At 47.8% G+C, this 17,657-nt stretch overlaps 1 protein-coding gene across 4 annotated transcripts; it reads right to left on the bottom strand.

Moving 5' to 3' along the window:
• Positions 1-349: 349 nt before the first annotated feature.
• On the bottom strand, positions 350-17,298 carry msrb3 (methionine sulfoxide reductase B3). Of its 4 annotated transcripts, none has more exons than XM_030353318.1 (7): positions 17,140-17,295; positions 13,312-13,392; positions 10,430-10,538; positions 8,147-8,224; positions 7,327-7,355; positions 2,607-2,704; positions 350-1,327 (listed from the first exon to the last, which is right to left on the bottom strand). In XM_030353318.1, exons 1-7 carry the CDS (start codon positions 17,222-17,224, stop codon positions 1,109-1,111), a joined length of 699 nt encoding a protein of 232 aa, XP_030209178.1. In that variant the 5' UTR covers positions 17,225-17,295; the 3' UTR covers positions 350-1,108. The 4 variants fall into 4 exon arrangements, with proteins under 4 accessions (XP_030209178.1, XP_030209179.1, XP_030209181.1 ...); XM_030353319.1 differs by lacking the exon at positions 13,312-13,392 and adding an exon at positions 14,604-14,784 and having other exon boundaries at positions 17,140-17,278; XM_030353321.1 differs by having other exon boundaries at positions 13,312-13,572; positions 17,140-17,276.
• Between the last annotated feature and the right edge of the window lie 359 nt (positions 17,299-17,657).

The following is a 17,657-nucleotide window of genomic DNA, read 5'->3' as shown; positions in this document are numbered from 1 at the left end:
TCTGGTGACCCGCTCGTGACTCCCACTAAAACGCGGCGCTCTAAGCCTTTTATTGCCGCCGACTTCCGCAGGGCTGCTGCTGCTGCCTGAGGGGGACGAGCGGTCGGATGTCTCCGCAGCAGAGAGCAGAAGAGCCGCCAGTCGTGGAAACGCGGCCCAGACATGCGCGAAGAACTCCACTGGGGAGAGGGAGAAGGAGGAGCGATAGGAGTGAGGGTGGTGGGGACGCTAGACACACACACACACACACACACACACACACACACACACACACACACACACACACACACACACACACACACACACACACACACACACACACACACACACACACACACACACGAAACCGTTTTGCGTCCAAATCCTTTTATTAAACCCATGTCAACAGTGTCTTTATTTAAATAATGACTAACTGAGGAAGTTCATCAGATCACACACAAAACACATGCAAGCAACAAAAGTGAATAGTGCCCAAAGCAAAAATCAAGCTGTTCTGCTTCATTCGCTTGATGTGTATTTTAGATTTAATGTGAGTAGCTGCATAGTGTTATCCACAATACCAATCCAAACGTTTTTAAATAAAACAAAATAAAATAAAATAACTGTATTCGGCAATACACTCCCAAAATAAACTTCAAATATATATTTCAATAATAAAATACTGTAACATATTTTATCAAAAATTGATATACAAGTATATATTTTAACAGTACAATTCGTTTCCGTTTTGTGACTATCCAACCAGCAACATAAAGGCCGTAAGAACCAGTCCGCGGAGCCCGTTAAAGGTCTGCATTGCTCCTGTTTTGGTTGTTTCCCAGCAGATAGATAATGTGAGTGTATATTTGGTCTGTCTACGAGGCAATGCGGCGGACAGCCCATCAAGGCGTGTACGAATGGGTTACTCCCTCCCCCGGTACAAAACCCATCCCTCATCATCCAAAAATACTACCCCACTTTCAGAGCGATGGATCTATCGAAAAAATACACTTCTGGGATCCGATCATCAACTGAAGAACAACCTGTGATATCGCCACGACGACCGCATCCTCTGAGGTCTCCACCTGCCCCCCCCCCCCCCACCCCTCTCTGGGACGACCCCCCCGCCTCACAGCTCCTTCTTCCCCCCCGCTGGGGCGACGGTAGAGGCCGGCCGGCCCCCCGCCTTGGCCCCGCCCCCGGCCCCATCCTCGGTGGTGGCGGCGGTGTCCGTGGCGACCGCATCCGCCTCACTCCCCTGGAAGCCCAGCGAGGCGGAGTTGATGCAGTAGCGCTTCCCGGTGGGGCGCGGCCCGTCGTCAAACAGGTGACCCAGGTGGGCGCCGCACTGAAGGGGTCACACGGAGGGAGAGGGTTCAACGCGCTGGGCTGACCGGTGACTGGTCGGCACACAGCGCCCGCTGCTATTGGAGGAACCTCTCTACTAGGGCTGAATGGTTCATCTAAAATCAAACCGAAATTGCGACGTAAAATAACTAGCGCTGTCAAGCGATTCAAATATTTAAATCGCGATTAATGTCATAGTTAACTCACGATTGATAACAACATCGGCGTATACTGATCAAAACAGGACGATACAAAAAAAAAAAGCCTATAGTGCAATTAAACGATGAACATACATACATTTTATTTTTTGTGTTAGCAAATATCGATGAGAGCAACTGAAAAATTCTGTTTGGGCCACGAATAAAGACATAAATCCAGCACTTTACCTTGTCATGGTCATTTTGTTTTGTTAGTTAGACATACAGTGTATCATGATGAATCGTTATAGGATTGTCTAACAATATATTGATGATGGCAGAGCCGCTGTATCGCGATATTGTCGGTATCGTTGGCCATGTGTCGCATATCGTATCGTATCGTTTGGAACCCTGGGATTCCCATCCCTAAAAACCATTGAGTGTAGTTTCACGTACAAATAAAGGTTAAGGATTATCAATATGATGTCTTGGTGGAGGCTCTGGTGGCCCATGCATACCCGGAGAACATTCCGCGTTTGGGAAAGCTTTTGTTTGATTCTACCCTCGTGATTCGTTGCGCTTGAGAGAAAACAACTCATCGGTCGCCGAGCCTAATCGTTTTGATTCTGCGTGCGATCATCCGTCGATTCTTCATCTGTTCCTGAATCATGTTTGTGGGGATCGGACGTTTGATGATGTCACCACTGTGGCGATCCCCTGCCCCCCCTTGTGGTCATAGCGGTCACTACAAGGAGAGGGCTAGGCCTCAGAGACATAATGACCTAATTGACCAACACCTCAGTACTGAGGGTGGGGTTATCTAAACAGGTTCTCAACCTCCTTCAGTGGGCATCCTGTCGGTTGATGCAGGTACTCTACTGCTTCACTCGTTCACATGGGCACTTTGCTTTACCTAATCACTTCCCCACATATCCCTGCATTTAAACGTATCATCCCTAGACATTTGTTTCGCCCTGTTTTGTACCATTCCAAATAAATTACCTTTTTGATTTGAATTTGAGTTCCGTTTGACTCCCTTTATTATGGGTTGCTGTACGAGTCCACCATTTCACCACATGTGGGATGTGCCCCCCCATGCATGAACGCCAGGCAGTGTCAGGCGTATTGGGGGGGTGGGGTTACCTGGCTGCATGTGGTCTCCACGCGGTGGATGCCGTGGGAGAAGTCGTCTGCGAGGGTGACGGAGCCGTCCTTCACCAGGTCGAAGAAGGACGGCCAGCCTGGGACACAGAGCGGGGGGAGGGGTTAGACCTCAGGTACAGGTAGGTCTACGGCCTCGGCCTAAGTAGAGCTGCGGCCAGTTCGATTGGAGAGCCGAGGGCAGAAGAGAGAAAGGTCTTGAAACCTCCCTCTGCTCCCTTTCTCCCTCCCTCCTTCTCTTCTCCCTCCTTCCCTAAGATCCCTCCCTCCCTCCGTCTCTGCTCCCTCCCTCCCTATATGATCCCTCCTTCACTCCCTCCCTCTCTTCCTCTCTCCTCCCTCCCTCCCTCCCTCCGATCCCTCCTTCACCCCCTCCCTCTCTACGATCCCTCGTTCACTCCCTCCCTCTCTGCTCTCTCCCTCCCTCTCCCTCCTTCACCCCCTCCCTCTCTACGATCCCTCGTTCACTCCCTCCCTCTCTGCTCTCTCCCTCCCTCTCCCTCCTTCACTCCCACCCTCTCTTCGATTCTCAGCCATTGAGAAATGTGGAACTTCACCCACCAGTGATTGACAGGCAGGCTTGATTCCCTGAGCCAATCAGAGAAGAGATGCCCTGATTGGTCAGAAATTAGCTGGGAGCGGTCTAAAATCGAAACCGCAGTTGACTCACAAACAGATATTCTCACAGGGCATTTCACTCACCAACATCTGAAAAGGGCATTAGCATTTCTTAAAAATTAAACTCAAATTAACACTTGAATCGCACCTTACCGCATCTTTAAACGACTAAATTAGCCGACTTAGTTGCATGGCATTAACATCGACAGCGTGAGGGGTTCGGTGCCCACCGGGTCCGTTCATTTTACGAACTATTGGTTTTGCGAGCCGCAAAAAAAAAAAAAAAAAAAAAAAAGCGCCCGCCAAAAAAAATGAAGAATTACCCACAACGAATACTCCCTGCTGAACTCGGGAGAAGGAAGATAATCTCTCACCTGAACTAGTGACCGCGGGGTCACTCGTGCGCTACCGGTGAGGAGACCTCAGTGGTGTCCAACACGCCGGACTTCATTAAATGGAAGTGTGATTATCCGGCGGCGGGAACAATGCGGGGATTCCCCCGGTGTTCCACAGTTCATTCTCCGAGGGCCCCCGAGACAAGTTTTGCCTTGTGTACGGCTGCCAAGACACTTTCCCTTTTTTTTTTTTTTTTCTCTCGCTCTCTCTCTCTCTCTCTCTCTCTCTCTGCGGCTCATTCCAGAAAGCCACTTTCCTCGACATTAAAAAGAGTAGAAGTCGGCCTCTACCTCGTAATTGAGGAGGGGTGTCTAACAGGGACATTGTTAAACCGAAAACACATTTTTATGGGATTTACGCAAGACGAGTCTATAGGAGCCTGCGCTGGCATCTCTGCATCAGACACTGCCCCCTACTGGCTGAATGCCGCCATATAGATTTTTTTACCAGTTAATTCCATCAAAGTTTTGTACATAGGGTTAGAATTGTTAACTGCGGCTGCTGAATAGTATTAAAATAAAGAATAAACTTTCAATAAAAAAAAAATCATTGTTTCTTTTTGGACATGAAACATTTTGAACCCCAACAGCAGTCGTACCCACAGAACTGACCGGTCAATGCGGGCCAGTAAATCTCGGGAACTACTTTCCCCTTGTAAAAACAGCCGAGGTCAAGAGGCCACAGTGACTCCTAACGGGTGGCACTGTTCCCGTCTCCGTAGGCGGGCCGTGGGCCTATATCTCATCCTGTCACAGGAACGGGGCTATCACCCCGATCCAAGCCCTCCTGGATTTCCTCCACACACGCACACACACGCACGCGCACACACACACGCACACACACACGCACACACACACACACACACACACACACTCGCGCGCACACACGTACACAGGCACACGCCCTGTTAGAATGGCATTTACAAAGTACAAATTACCACTAACAGGTAGAAAGGTATTAAGTCGTTTCCCGATCTGAGATATTTGCGTTGAATCTAAACTGAATTGTGTCTCTGTGTTCATATATTTGTAACCGTATCCATGAATCTATTCAATCCATATGTATTCTTCATCCCTCAAATTTGTCTTCGTTAATGAGCGAACGACAAATTAGCTCGAAAGGACAGTGTGAATCACCGAGCGACAAAGACAACCGTCACACGACCTAGTGAACGACACAACAATGCGTGGACGCCACAGTTCACAGTCAGAGAAGTGGCGGGGGCTTTCCAGTGTGTGTAGGCTGTGTAGGATGTTGTGTAGGCAGCAGGGTACATGACACACACAGCTGCTGGATCCACCGCAGAGCTCATGAACCCTGTCGCGGTGCAAGCCTCTCTGTATGCACTGGCTGGAACAGAGCTGTGAAATTCCATGCAAAACTTCCAGAAGAAAAAACATCTCTGGTGTTGTATGGGACGGTGCCATGTCAAAGAATCCCGGCGGAATTCCCAGGAGAAACCATTGATAAAAATTAGGTGTAATAAAAGGTTAACAACTAGAATATTTTCACGCACGATATTCCTCGCAGAGTTCAGGAACAATGAAACTTTTAAAAGCATGTGTAAGCAGAGATCACATATCTGACGTGATTGCATTCCCAACTCCTGGTCCGTTCTACATTTGCATTCAGGGCCTTAAGCAGACGCTTTTATCCAAAGAGACTTACAACAAGCACATTTGTCACAAGAAAGTGAAACAATATATGGCTGTCGGTACAATAAGGATGTTCATGGAACCAAGTGCAGCATTGTTGGGTTAACCTAACAATCGCTAGGTTAACCCATTCCCCGTACACAACATAGATAGCTAGGATAAGACGCTACACAACTAAGTACAGAACTAAATCCGAAATACAATAGGTGCGTTAAGGTTCTAACCTTAAAACGCTCCTTCTAGTTCCTGTTAACCAACCCATGGCTGCCGGTTAGCGAGCCAGGACCAGAGCATTCCTCTGACCTCTGATGCGGTTTTACGGCTGATAAAACCCCAAACCGTTCCAGCGGTGAAAGGGGATCCCGGCTCCCTTGTATCTCAGCGTACCTATTTCAATATTCACCCAGAGCCGGGTCGTTGACTATTTATTTACACGTCGGTGGGCGTCACCAGGGTAACCGAAAGTACACAAGCCGGGCCAACCGACTCCGCTGATTCACACACTCCTTAATGTGTGGTGAAGTGTGTAGGGCCCCGGCATCACAATAATAATTCTCGCGGAGCACAATACACACCCTTTCATTTGTGGCCATACGCAAGCGTTTGTTTTTTTACGCGACCCGAGTTTTCAGAATGAGGCCCCGGGCCTGGTTTCTCCTGCTGGCGGGTACGAGTGCGTTTCTGAACATCTAAACAAAGAGGAAATTTAATTTTATACGAGCCCTCTGCTTTTTGCTTTAAAGCGTCGTGCTAGACCCGGGGTCCACATCTGCTCCTCGGCTGGCCTGCGCGCCGTGTGAGTAGAAAAAAGTAAAACACCCCATAGGTCAAAAGCCTTCAAGTGCTCCACCAAGAAAAAATCTTCAAATGCTTGTGGTGGTGAACCATGATGACTACCGTAGCTGTGGTGAGCGCGGCGCAGACGTACAGTAGACCAAACTCTCCCCCCCCCCCCCCCCCCCCCCACACACACACACACACACACACACACACTCTCCCTCCCATCCCGGCATCCAGACGTTTACATTCAGTCGTTTGGCAGACGCTTCAATCCAAGAGCAATTCACAAGCGAGGTCGGGAAGATTCATAGCAATCAAATCAAAATTGGCGATCTGTACCTAGCAAACATTCCGAGCGCTGCACGACCGGGGTTTGTACAATAACAAGCGGATAGGGAGCAGCAGATAGGGCGCGAGGGGATCCTCAATGCACTCCCTCGTATTCTCTCCCCCCCCCCCCCCCCCTCCGTACGACTCCCTGAATCCATTCCTCCTTGATTTACATCCGTCGTGACACCACAGACCCCTTCTAGGCATGTCGTAATTGCGGGGCGAGATGTATAGGGGTCGAAAGGTAATCGCAATTAATAAGTGGAGGAATTCCTGGGGATTAACGGCGAGCGAACGGAGCGTAGCCGCGTCGCGAAAAGCGTGATAGCGTTCATTAGAACGAACTCTGGCGGAAATATTTTAATCTCCTTAAGCCACCCAAATATTTCCCATCCCCGGGTGTAATTCATCAAGATTAATGACAGAGGAAGCCATTTTTCCAGCGTCTTATCCTAAAGGCCGTTAAGACATGTGCTGAATGAGACCGCCTCTCCCCGGCAATCAACCATGAGAGGGGGGTCAAATGTTCTGCTTCTGCAGCGTGAGAGGAGGTCAAATATAAATCTTACAAGACCAACGTACACTCTGTTCTTTCTCCGGCGCTGATTGATGACCTATGCATTACAGAGGACTGCACTAGTGGTGGTGAAGTCTCCCCACAAAAAAACTCTGGTTTGAACATTTGCCGACTGCCTGGGAGAGAGAAAGACACGAAGCACCGACAGAGACAGAGACAGACAGCGACAGAGACTGAGACTGAGACTGAGACTGAGACTGAGACTGAGACTGAGAGAGAGAGAGAGAGAGACAGAGACACAGACACAGAGAGAGAGAGAGACAGAGACACAGACAGAGAGAGAGAGACGGCTTTATTCTGTTCTGACTCTAACACAGAGCAAAGGTTTGAACTCCATTGGGCTTACCTGATCGAGAGTTGAATTTTGTGCCCGACCTGCAAATGAAAAATAAGCAAAATCAACTATTGGTCACACTACAGTGAGAGCGACTGAGTTATGAATGCACATATTTGAGATACTGTACGTCTGTACTGTACGTGTGTGTGTGTGTCCGTGTACGTGTGTGCGTCGGACAACGATATATTCTACTTATTGTACAAATGTTATTGTAAGTCACTTTGGATAAAATCGTCTGCTAAATGCCCTAAATGTAAATGTGTGCGTGCGTGCGTGCGTGCGTGTTTGTGTACATGCGTACGTGCGTACATGTGTGTAGAACATTGGTTGTGAGCTGCAGGCCTATGCAGGCAGTAAATCCAGGCCCCCTTTGAAGCCGTACAATGAGCTGTGGGAAAATGGCGACCCGGTAATCGCTGCCGAGATGGCTCTGACATCCTGTCAGCTAACATTAATCTTTGGGTTTTTCTGTCAGGCAGGGTCGTGGACAGCCATTCTGCACCGTTTTGGAGACCTCTCTCTTGAACCAATTACAGGAAGGGTGGACCGGTGGGAGAATAATGGGCAGAGCCTATCCATACGCCATATTCAGTCGTCATCTAATATCGGCAATTCGAATGATTATCTTTCAACTAACCATTTCATTTATTATTAAATGTCCCAAACGGGGGCAGATACCCATGAAACAGGAGCAACTGGTTCTAAAGTCACGGTACGAGCTAAGCAGGGAACGCATGTTAGTTGTACAGGATAAAATGTAACTATGATATAAATGTTGAACGGGTGCGTGCAGTGTACCCTCACGTCATCCCCAGTGTCTGCGACTTACTTGAACAGTGGCGCCCCGCACACGACACACGTGTAGGTGCCGTCCTCCTTATGGTCGGTGAACTCCCCCCTGAAGGCGCTGGGAGGAGAGAGAGAGTCGGGACGAGTCTGAGCGATTCTGACTCCTAATAACAGCGCTACCCCCAGCAGTGTGGTTAAGGCTTAACAACAATAGGGCCTCCCCTGGACTACCAATGTATAAAAGAAAAAAAATATATATATATATTTTTTTTTCTAGATATTTTTTTAATTATTATGCATTAACGAAGTAGAAAACAAAACATACTTCCATCAGGCATATAAAGATAAATAATGCAGCAGTAATACTGTTCACAACAACGAACAGTATTGTTGTGAACAGTACTTTTCAAAACAATGACCACCTTGACTAAGGCACAGGGCTGATAGGAAGTGAAATTATCTGTGCCTGAAATGATCCAATACATTCGAAGACCCCATAGAGAATGGCCTTTCTTGACAACAATAAAAGGAGCGGAACTCGCAAACCATGTAGCCGATGCAACAATACGTTTGCATAAAAGTGTATTCAAAATGCTACCCAAAGTGGTGTGAAAAACGTTTTCAGTCCCATTCAGACCATCCAAACATACAGAAGTAACAAACTTCCTTATATAGACTACGCCTAGTTGGTGGCAGACATGTCAATCAAAAGGTCAGGTAGGTTGACATTTTAAAAAGGCACTGCTCACATATTTTCACTTTTCTTGACAACACACAACATGGCCGAGCTCAAGCCTGAGTTCAGGCACCACGCCTGAACTCCATCAGGCCTGAAGACATTGTCTGGGGGACACACTGATCACATCCAGAGTTCAAAGCCTGTGAATAAAGAAATGCCTGCAGGGCCGCCAGTCCTCGAAAAAGGACAAACTCAACCGAGATATGTTTTTTTCTGCAGGGTAATAAATGCAATCATGTGTGAGGTGCAGGAGCTGCTCTAGAGTCAGTCCAGGTCAAACGTCCCCACGACAGATCACAACGGTAAATGGTAAATGGATTGCCTTCATACAGCGCTTTTCTAACCAGTAGCCACTAAAGCGCTTTACAATCATCACCTCTCATTCACCTATTCACAAACACACTCAGAAGCCGACAGCAGCATCAGCCACGCAGGGCGACAGCCAGCACGTCGGGAGCAGTCAGGGTGAGGCGTCTCGCTCAGGGACACCTCGACGCTCGGCGCCGGGGATCGAACCGGCAACCTTCTGGTGACCGACCGACACCCTCTACCACTTGGTGACAGCGGCGTTGACGTGCCGGTTTGATCCGCAAAACCTGCCGCCTGGCACCGACCGGTCGCTGCCGGTTATTGGGCATATTTCACATTCCTCTCGCAAATGAGCCGCAAAAATACCTCCCTAGCATGTGGCCGGCAGCGGCCATAGCAGGGTGAGGGGGAGGGGCGGAGCCGACTCGTTTTAGTTTTTCTTTCTTGGCCAATACCTCATGGGTTTATTTTTAACTAGACGCGCTCCCTGTCTGCAACACAGCGGGCGTCATGCTTTTAAAAAAAGGTAAATTCCACCACAAAACAACATGAAAGTCGCTGTAAAAAAACCGCAATGGGGCCGGCCGGCTGTAAGCAATGTACAGCGGCGAGAGGAGATGTGTTAAAGTTATGGAGACTGCTACCTCTGAGCGGAGAGATAGCTGCATGCCAGTGACCTGGCAGCCCTGCACTCGCGGGTGGTTTCGGTGGACGGGTGAATGGGACTTTATGCTTTTCTTGAGATTAGAAAAGCGTGATTGAGAGTCATTCTACCCTACTGCTCAACGTGGCACAGGGGCTTTGCTGCTAGAGGGGGACGCATTGGACGGAGCTTTCCAAGTAATGGCGTGTTGATAATTGGTTCAGCAATTAATCAAATTTCTATTTCTGGGTCAAACGATCTCCACACTAATCTAAATCGTGTTGAAACGGTTTATAATATATATATATATATATATATATATATATATATATATATATATATGGATACATATTGGATACATATTTGTAAATTATTATTATTTATTTTTTTTCAATTCTCACTTTGACATTTTTTTCTATTTGTTCAATTTTCAAAGTTCTCATATACAAAGCGTTTTTTTGGAGAGAAATGCTGAATAAATTCATCATGTTTTCAAACTCAAAATAATAATAATTTGAATCACCATGACTTCAATATAGAACAAAATAAACGTGATTCTGTTTTTTCCATAATGGAGTCGCCCTATTCAGCAGCGCGACACCACTACGGGTCGTCACGGCCGACTGGCCTACCTCTCAGTCCCCCTCTCCTGGGTGACGTGGTACTGCATGGGCGTGAGCCGTTGCTTCAGCTCCTCCTGGGAGAACGACACCGGCCACGTCTTCTTGGTACGACATGTTCCTGGAAAGAGTCGGGGGTGAAAAAAAAAAAAAGGAAAAAAAGTTCACCCAGACGTTACGAATGCAAAGCAGGCAGCCATGTTTTCTGTGTGTGAATGTGAATGTCGTTCACCGCACCGCCACACCACGCCACTCTGCATGCTTCCCTGTCCTCAACCTCTCCCCCCCCCCCCCCCCCCCCCCCCAAATCTACCACTTGACCCCATTGGCTCTTGGTACGACCGAACTAGTCTGCCCACTAAAACTCTCCCTGGTACCGCCTTTTGTCGGCCTCTCTTTGTTGGCGTGTCCATGCCCTTTTGCTTTGGGTGAATGCTGTTAGTTGTGAAAGCTCGAAGCAGACGGAGAGAGAGAGAGGGGGGTGGAGGGGCTAAATACATGCCTTTGCTTTTCACTGCGTTCAAACGTTTGATCGGAGGCCAGATCCAGCTGTCGTTAACTCGGGGGTTGTAACTTTTGAATGTCGCCGCTGTCGCCATTCACTGCAGCTTGTCGGTTTGACGGATCCACGGTTTATACCGAGTTAAAGTCGCTTATAAACCGCAGTGATGCCGGCCACTTTATTTCCTTAAGTACCTCAACTTAATTGAGCTTAGTAATCTCATCCATTCTTGTATCAAAATGGCATGGAGGCAGGGTTTGCCCTCAGACAAAGACTTTGATCACACCCCTACGTCTGTCTCAGATGTTGGTCAAACGGGCGTCAAACACATGTCATACGCACTCACTGAAGCCTAAACACTGCTCATTAAGGAACGGTTTTCAGCAGCCGTCGCCCTATATCGCTCCCCTCGGTCTTCATTAAGCCGCCAGTTCTTGGCGGACGATCTGTTCAAGCAGTGACTTCAACGGGGCACTCTGTCTCTCTCTCTCTCTCCCTCCCTTGCCTCTCTCCCTCTTTCCCCTCACAGGGGCTTTCCCGCCCGTACAGGCCCCTATTGACATGTCATTTCCCAGGTTAGCCCAGAGCCCTAGCCTGGTGCAGTCTCCCCCAAAAAATTGAAACCATGTGAATGGAGCAAATAATGGGGACTGGGGAGGGACTGAGAAAAGAGCAGTGAATAGAGTCTATTGATAGCCCCCGATCCGTCGAGTGGGTGAAAGAAGGGCGGGCAGGGGGGGGCTGACTTTCTTTGACGCTCTAGGAGGGAGGTTGGGGGGGGGGGGGTAGGCCTGAGTGCGAAGACGAGGGAGATTCAAAGCTAGTCGGAGATGAAACTGATGCTCCGTTGCCATGGTGACGGGTGGAGGGCATAGAGGGAACGACTAGAAAGGTCTCGCACCCTTTTTTTCTTCCAGATAAAGTAAAAGCTGGTGGGGGGGGGGGGGGTGTTTGTCAGACAGGTCCTTGAGACGACACATGATACAGGCGTCCTTGGTGGAATGCGGCCCCCTTTAAAGTCTGTACCCCCCCCCCCCCCCCGCAAAAAAAAAAAAATATTATTTGGGTTTGGTTGACTTTGAGGTCACCCAGTAAATTATCCCCTTTTTTTTTTCCCTCCATTTCCTGTCTTCTCAACCCCTGAGTGTAAATATTGTTTCCTGGTTGTAAGCAAGGCTGGTCCTCCCCTGCCTACTCCTGCTTATTTTAACTTGTCAGGACTTATGGCTCGCTGTTTCCCCCTGGGGGGGCTATAGTTCCATCTTCCCTTTAAGTTGCTTCCCGTCGTTCGATAAGGTCATCTGTCGGAGACAAGACCCTGCCATCATCTGCTCCTCATCCAATCACTCAAATCCTGTGCGTTTCCGGGATGTGTGGGGAGAGCGGCGCCGAATGAATCAATCTGTTTTGATATCGGATCAGTGGGGATTTGGGGTATTGCCTCAAAAGATGCACCAATACTCGGAAATACTGAAAACTCACGGACTAGGGCTATAAAACCTAATGAGCACCGTAGACAAACACACCAAAAGCCCCACTTCAAACAACACAAAGGGCGTTAGTAAAGCTGAATGAGTGCTAATCAAAGACAAACATAAATCACACACACACACACACACGCACACACAGTGCATGCAAGCTGAAAGTGAAGCACGGTGTGATTATTGGTTACATGTCCGCAGAGCAACAGAAGAAGAAGAAGTCGCGGCTCTAAGTAAGAAGGGTGAAAAGAGAGAGAGCAGCAGGTGGGAGCAGATCTATCTTCGGCTGTAACGCATAAGATGAGAACGCAACGCTAAAAAAGCGCTTTAGAGCGAATTTCAACTCTGTCGTCTCCTAGAACTTTTTAGAATATGTTATGAAGGACGTGACGGGCTTGGGGTTCAGTTTCAAATCAACGATGAAACAGTCACAATAGGTTTAATCGCCGATGCCGAACCCCGACACTTAAGCCCCCAAGAGAGTAGCACCAACTAGGGCTGCTCGATTGTGATTTTTTTTTTTTACAGAAATCCAAATATTTTGGTCAATATTGAAATCACGATTATTCAAACTATCTTTTTTGAGTAAATGAGAAATTTCGCCTTAAAAGAATACACAAAATGATCAACAAGAAAATGTTCAGATCAGAAATAATGTAGAGATATGCCTCTCAATTTCTATAAAACTATTTAATTTATATATCTAACATTTTCTCCCAGCCCTAGCACCCACCCGAGAAAAAAGTGGTTTCGGACCCCCTCTGCTCAATCACCTTCCTCGCTAAATGCATTTGGAGGGGGGGGGGGGGGGGGGGGATCTAAAGGAGAGGCAGAGTAGAACTCAAGCGGAAGAGGGAGGAGCCAGAGCACACGCCAGGCAGGTGGGCTCACACAGCGCCCTATCAGGAGACCTGAGGGGAGGCCACAGGGCCGAAGGACCACAGGTTGACTCTTGCTTATCAGGTGGAGCAGATTGAATCCTGACATGGCCGCTGTTGGGAGAGAGACACAGAGAGAGAGAGGAGAGAGAGGGGAGAGAGACACAGAGAGAGAGGGGAGAGAGACACAGAGAGAGAGGGGAGAGAGACACAGAGAGAGAGGGGAGAGAGAGAGGATGGCCCGGATGTTTGGACAGACACCCCCCAAGGGTGAGGCGAGAACGGCAGCTCAGGCTGAAAAAAATAAAGGGAGAGGGAAGAGAGAGAAGAGAGAGAAGAGAGAGAGAGAGAGAGAGAGAGAGAGAGAGAGAGAGAGAGAGAGAGAGAGAGAGAGAGAGAGAGAGAGAGAGAGAGAGAGAGAGAGAGAGAGAGAGAGAGAGAGAGAGAGAGAGAAAAGAGACACAGAGAGGAAAGAGGGGGAGAGAGAGAGAGAGAGACAGAGAGAGAGAGAATTGTGGGTCAACAAAGCAACATCAACGGCGTTGAGACACAGGATGTTAAAAGTCGTAGAGGCGTTTAGCATCGTCCTGCTGAGAAGACCCTGCACTGAAACACACGTACACAGTCAACATTCTCTACATGCAGAGCTGGCTGGACAGACATTAAACAGGATAAAGAACACGGACAGACATCCTCGGAGACACACCGAAAGACCAAAGTCGTTCATGACAGGACTCTTCTTGTGTTTAATGGCACATGGTGGAACAGAAAGGTGTTAAAGGGCGACAAAACAAACTCAACAACACATCAACAAAAACATATTAATAAAACATAAACGTGGACCAAAGAAATAAAAACCTTCAGGAAATGCGAGCCACCATTTTGAATAACCGCAAGAACGTCTGTGGCGTCGACAGACGGATTCCCACCGGACGCAAGTACAGACAAACCTCGACAAACTAAGCCTTGACCTGAACCCCTTTTCGTCTCCACTGAGGACCACCTGTACACCTTTAAAAGGTGACGTATTATAGCACCAGGTGTGAGTGTGATTAGCCTCTACAAGCCATTTTGAAAATCGGCCTCTTCTGACATCAAGTTGGGGCTGTTTTTCAAAACAGCTTGTAATGGCTAATCACACTCACTGCTGGTGGTATAACATGTCACCTTTAATAACACCTTCCCACAAACCCTCTAAAAGGTACTTTCAGTACTGACCCTGGACTACACTGAACTCTCGCGGTGATAGAACTACAAAAATGGCTGGTGGTGACGGTGGTTGGGGATGGGAGTTGTAGTTTAGCGGAGACATCCTGTTACTCTACCTATCAGCATGGCAGACAGGGCGCCTGGGTGTGGGGCCGGGGCCACATAGGAGCTCCTGGCCTGCGTTGTGGCCCTCAGCAGGGCCGTGCAGGCCACGCGTCTCAATAGGGCGGCCATGATGAAGGGTCTCACACGCACACTCACACAAAATCTGTTATTTTGTGTGGAAAATCTAAAAGTCTGAGAAAATAGAGATAAGAGAGAGGGAGAGAGGTAAGTAAGATGAGGGAGGGGGCGGGGGCACAGAGAGAGGAGTAAATTTAAGTTTAGAAGTGTGTGTGTGCGTGTGTGTTGGCTCAAAGCTCGTCCATTGAGACTCCACCGAGCCGTTTGTGAGTGTAGTCTGAATGTGAGCGTTTAGTGTGGAATGAGGTCCATCTAGTGGCCGGTCTGGTCACCGTATGACAGGGAGGTGCATCATGAAGTTAAGAGGCTGGGTAGAAGGAAAGAGTACCATAACGGTAGAGCGACGGTAGGGGGGGGGGGAAAGTAAATAACATACCACAGAAAGAGAGAGAGAAACGGAGAGAGACAGCAGGAGCAAGAGACAGACAGACAGTCAGACAGACACAGAGACAGACAGAGCATGAGGTAGCGTTAGCATACATACCATTAGCCGCAGTTTTGATTATAAATTCCCAAATAAACGATAAATCTCTTCTAAAAACGTCCCTTCTCGTCGGGTAAGCCGTTTAGAACGCACACTGCGTGTGGACTGCTCACCATCCATGAGTCACCAGACATAGTCTGAAACTGAATTTCAGCCATTTGTCCCGACAGCGACCTGTCTGGTCTAACGACACTTGGCCATATTACTCCATTGTATTTATTGAATCAAACCTCTCTATCGCTCTGGGCCAGGCCCCCTGGGGTTAGACGTTGAGCTCGACCGATGCACCCAGGCTGTGATGGATGGCTCGCTCGTACCGACCGAACATTCGGCTGAAAGACTCAACAGAAAACTCGGGGGGGAAAGGTCGCTGACTCACCGGTCGGTGGCGACCGAGGAAAAGTCGATTTCCCCAAACCAAAGATTTGAATAACACACAAATAGAGAGGTACTAATGGTGCCTTGAAGCCAGTCAGGTTGTTCTTTCCCTCCAGCAGAGTGGAAAGGAAATCGGACACAATTCTCCAAACAAATCACTTGTCTAGCCTAAACACCCACTAAGTATTTTTTTTAGAGGCTTCTCCTGCATAAAAGATAGCAGACTTTGAATAACTAAAACTCTACCTTAGGCATCGTCCTACCCTAACAATTCAGGCCTTGACCATGACACTAATGGATACATGGACTGTGGCTGAAGGAAGCATTACAGAGTTAATGTACTTTGTACTTGGTTGTGTTGCATCATATCCTAGCTATCTTTGTTGTATACATGGAATGGGTTAACCTAGCGATTGTTAGTGCTTTACATTTGGATCTATGAACACCCTTACTGTACCGACAGCGATATATTGTTTCACCTTCTTATGAAAAATTGACATATTGAAAGTCGCTTTGGATAAGTGAGTCTGCTAAATGACCTACATGTTAATGTATTGTATACAAGCAGGGTACAGGTTAATTTGTTTATGGCGATATATACAATCTTAGCATTTGCATCAACTCTAACCAGAGATAATAAACAAACAGACCTAACACAGCCTACAAGTCGGTGCACTCAGTGACCTAATCAGGAACCTAAAATATTCTGCGAATGCACTTTTAATTATTTAGGATCTTTCAAAAGGTCAAATATATGGAGGATGTGTCCATGAAAGGAGACACAATAAGCTTGCGTTTTATATTCTAATAAAGCTTATATAGGCCTACAGGATACCACATTAGTCACACATTAGTTACGTATCTTGGAGAAGTTACCCACACAAAAAAGTACATTACATCTCTATGGGGTTATGAAATACACAACTGGTAGATTAACAATAGGCAGGAGAAGTACAAAAATATAAAAGACCACCATGACGCAATCAAGTACAGGCAAAAACAAGTCACACGCAGATTAGTTGTGGGACACGAATTCGTGTCCCTCAAATAAAACACTGCGTGTTTCTCAGTTGCGTGACGTCACCGAGACGATGTACGCGTGCGCAGTATTGAAGGCTAAGCGTAGCCAAGGTTCACATCACCGGCCACTTTGTGCGCCACATTGTATCCAGTCAGCCAGGCGCACAGCGGTCACGTTACACCCGCCGCCGACTGACAGCCTCTCGGTCACGGCTTTACACCACCGCCGACACCACGTCAACCTATTAGTCCCCTAGCGGAGAATAGCCATGAATAACATGTATGCTACGACGAAACACACACAAACGTTTAATTAAGCTTATTGTGTGGGTGTATTTAATTTAATAGTGATGGTAAACGCATACGTTGACCGAGTTGAATGTGCGCACGCAGAAGGAGGTGAACTGTTGCTGGCACGACAACAGGCGGAACTCTCTAGAAACCCCTTCCGATCGTTTAGCACCGTTTGTTGATGGCCCTGGGGTAAAACAAAATTCGTCGACACTACGGAATGTAGCCGCACATACCTGTGAAAAGCAGCAGTACAAAAATACGGACGGTAAAGTACGGAATGGATGGAGGGTCACGGCGGCGGCTGTCCTCGCGATGCATTAGCTGTCAACAGAGACTCACGAGCACGAGCGGCGGCGGGTCTGTCTGTTCGTCTGGGAGCAGGACTTGTTGGGTAATGCCCGGTGCATCATGGGAATTTCCTCACTCATCACCAAATATGAACAGAGGGACCAATCATGTGTCCAATGCGTTGCTCTTCCTCCCCCGGGTTTAATCAGACATGGAGCCGAGTTTGCATTTCTGTAGCTAGAATTAATTTACATTTTATTCATCATGTAGGTCCTGCTTGTCATTGTTGCAGGAAAATGTGCCAAGACTGTACAGTTCTGTGCCAACCATATGAATAAATACCTGTACAATCTGTAGAACTACATAAAGCCATGGGTCTTAAGTAAATCCATTATATACATCTATAAAAAGGGAGCTACATTGAGATATGGACTTCGACTGATAAACATCTATGCATGCCAAC

Source organism: Gadus morhua, chromosome 4 (assembly GCF_902167405.1).
Source record: "Gadus morhua chromosome 4, gadMor3.0, whole genome shotgun sequence".
NCBI lineage: Eukaryota > Metazoa > Chordata > Actinopteri > Gadiformes > Gadidae > Gadus > Gadus morhua.
This window is presented reverse-complemented; position numbering and strand designations above follow the sequence as displayed.

What these genes read in the sequence shown, in the direction of transcription:
- msrb3 (XM_030353318.1), bottom strand. Translation starts at nt 17,224, where the DNA reads ATGCATCGCGAGGACAGCCGCCGCCGTGACCCTCCATCCATTCCGTAC. An exon ending in GCCCTGTGGCCTCCCCTCAG is followed by an intron (nt 10,539 to 13,311) that starts GTCTCCTGATAG and finishes GACTCTTTCCAG; the next exon opens with GAACATGTCGTACCAAGAAG. An exon ending in AAAATTCAACTCTCGATCAG is followed by an intron (nt 2,705 to 7,326) that starts GTAAGCCCAATG and finishes TCTGTGTCCCAG; the next exon opens with GCTGGCCGTCCTTCTTCGAC.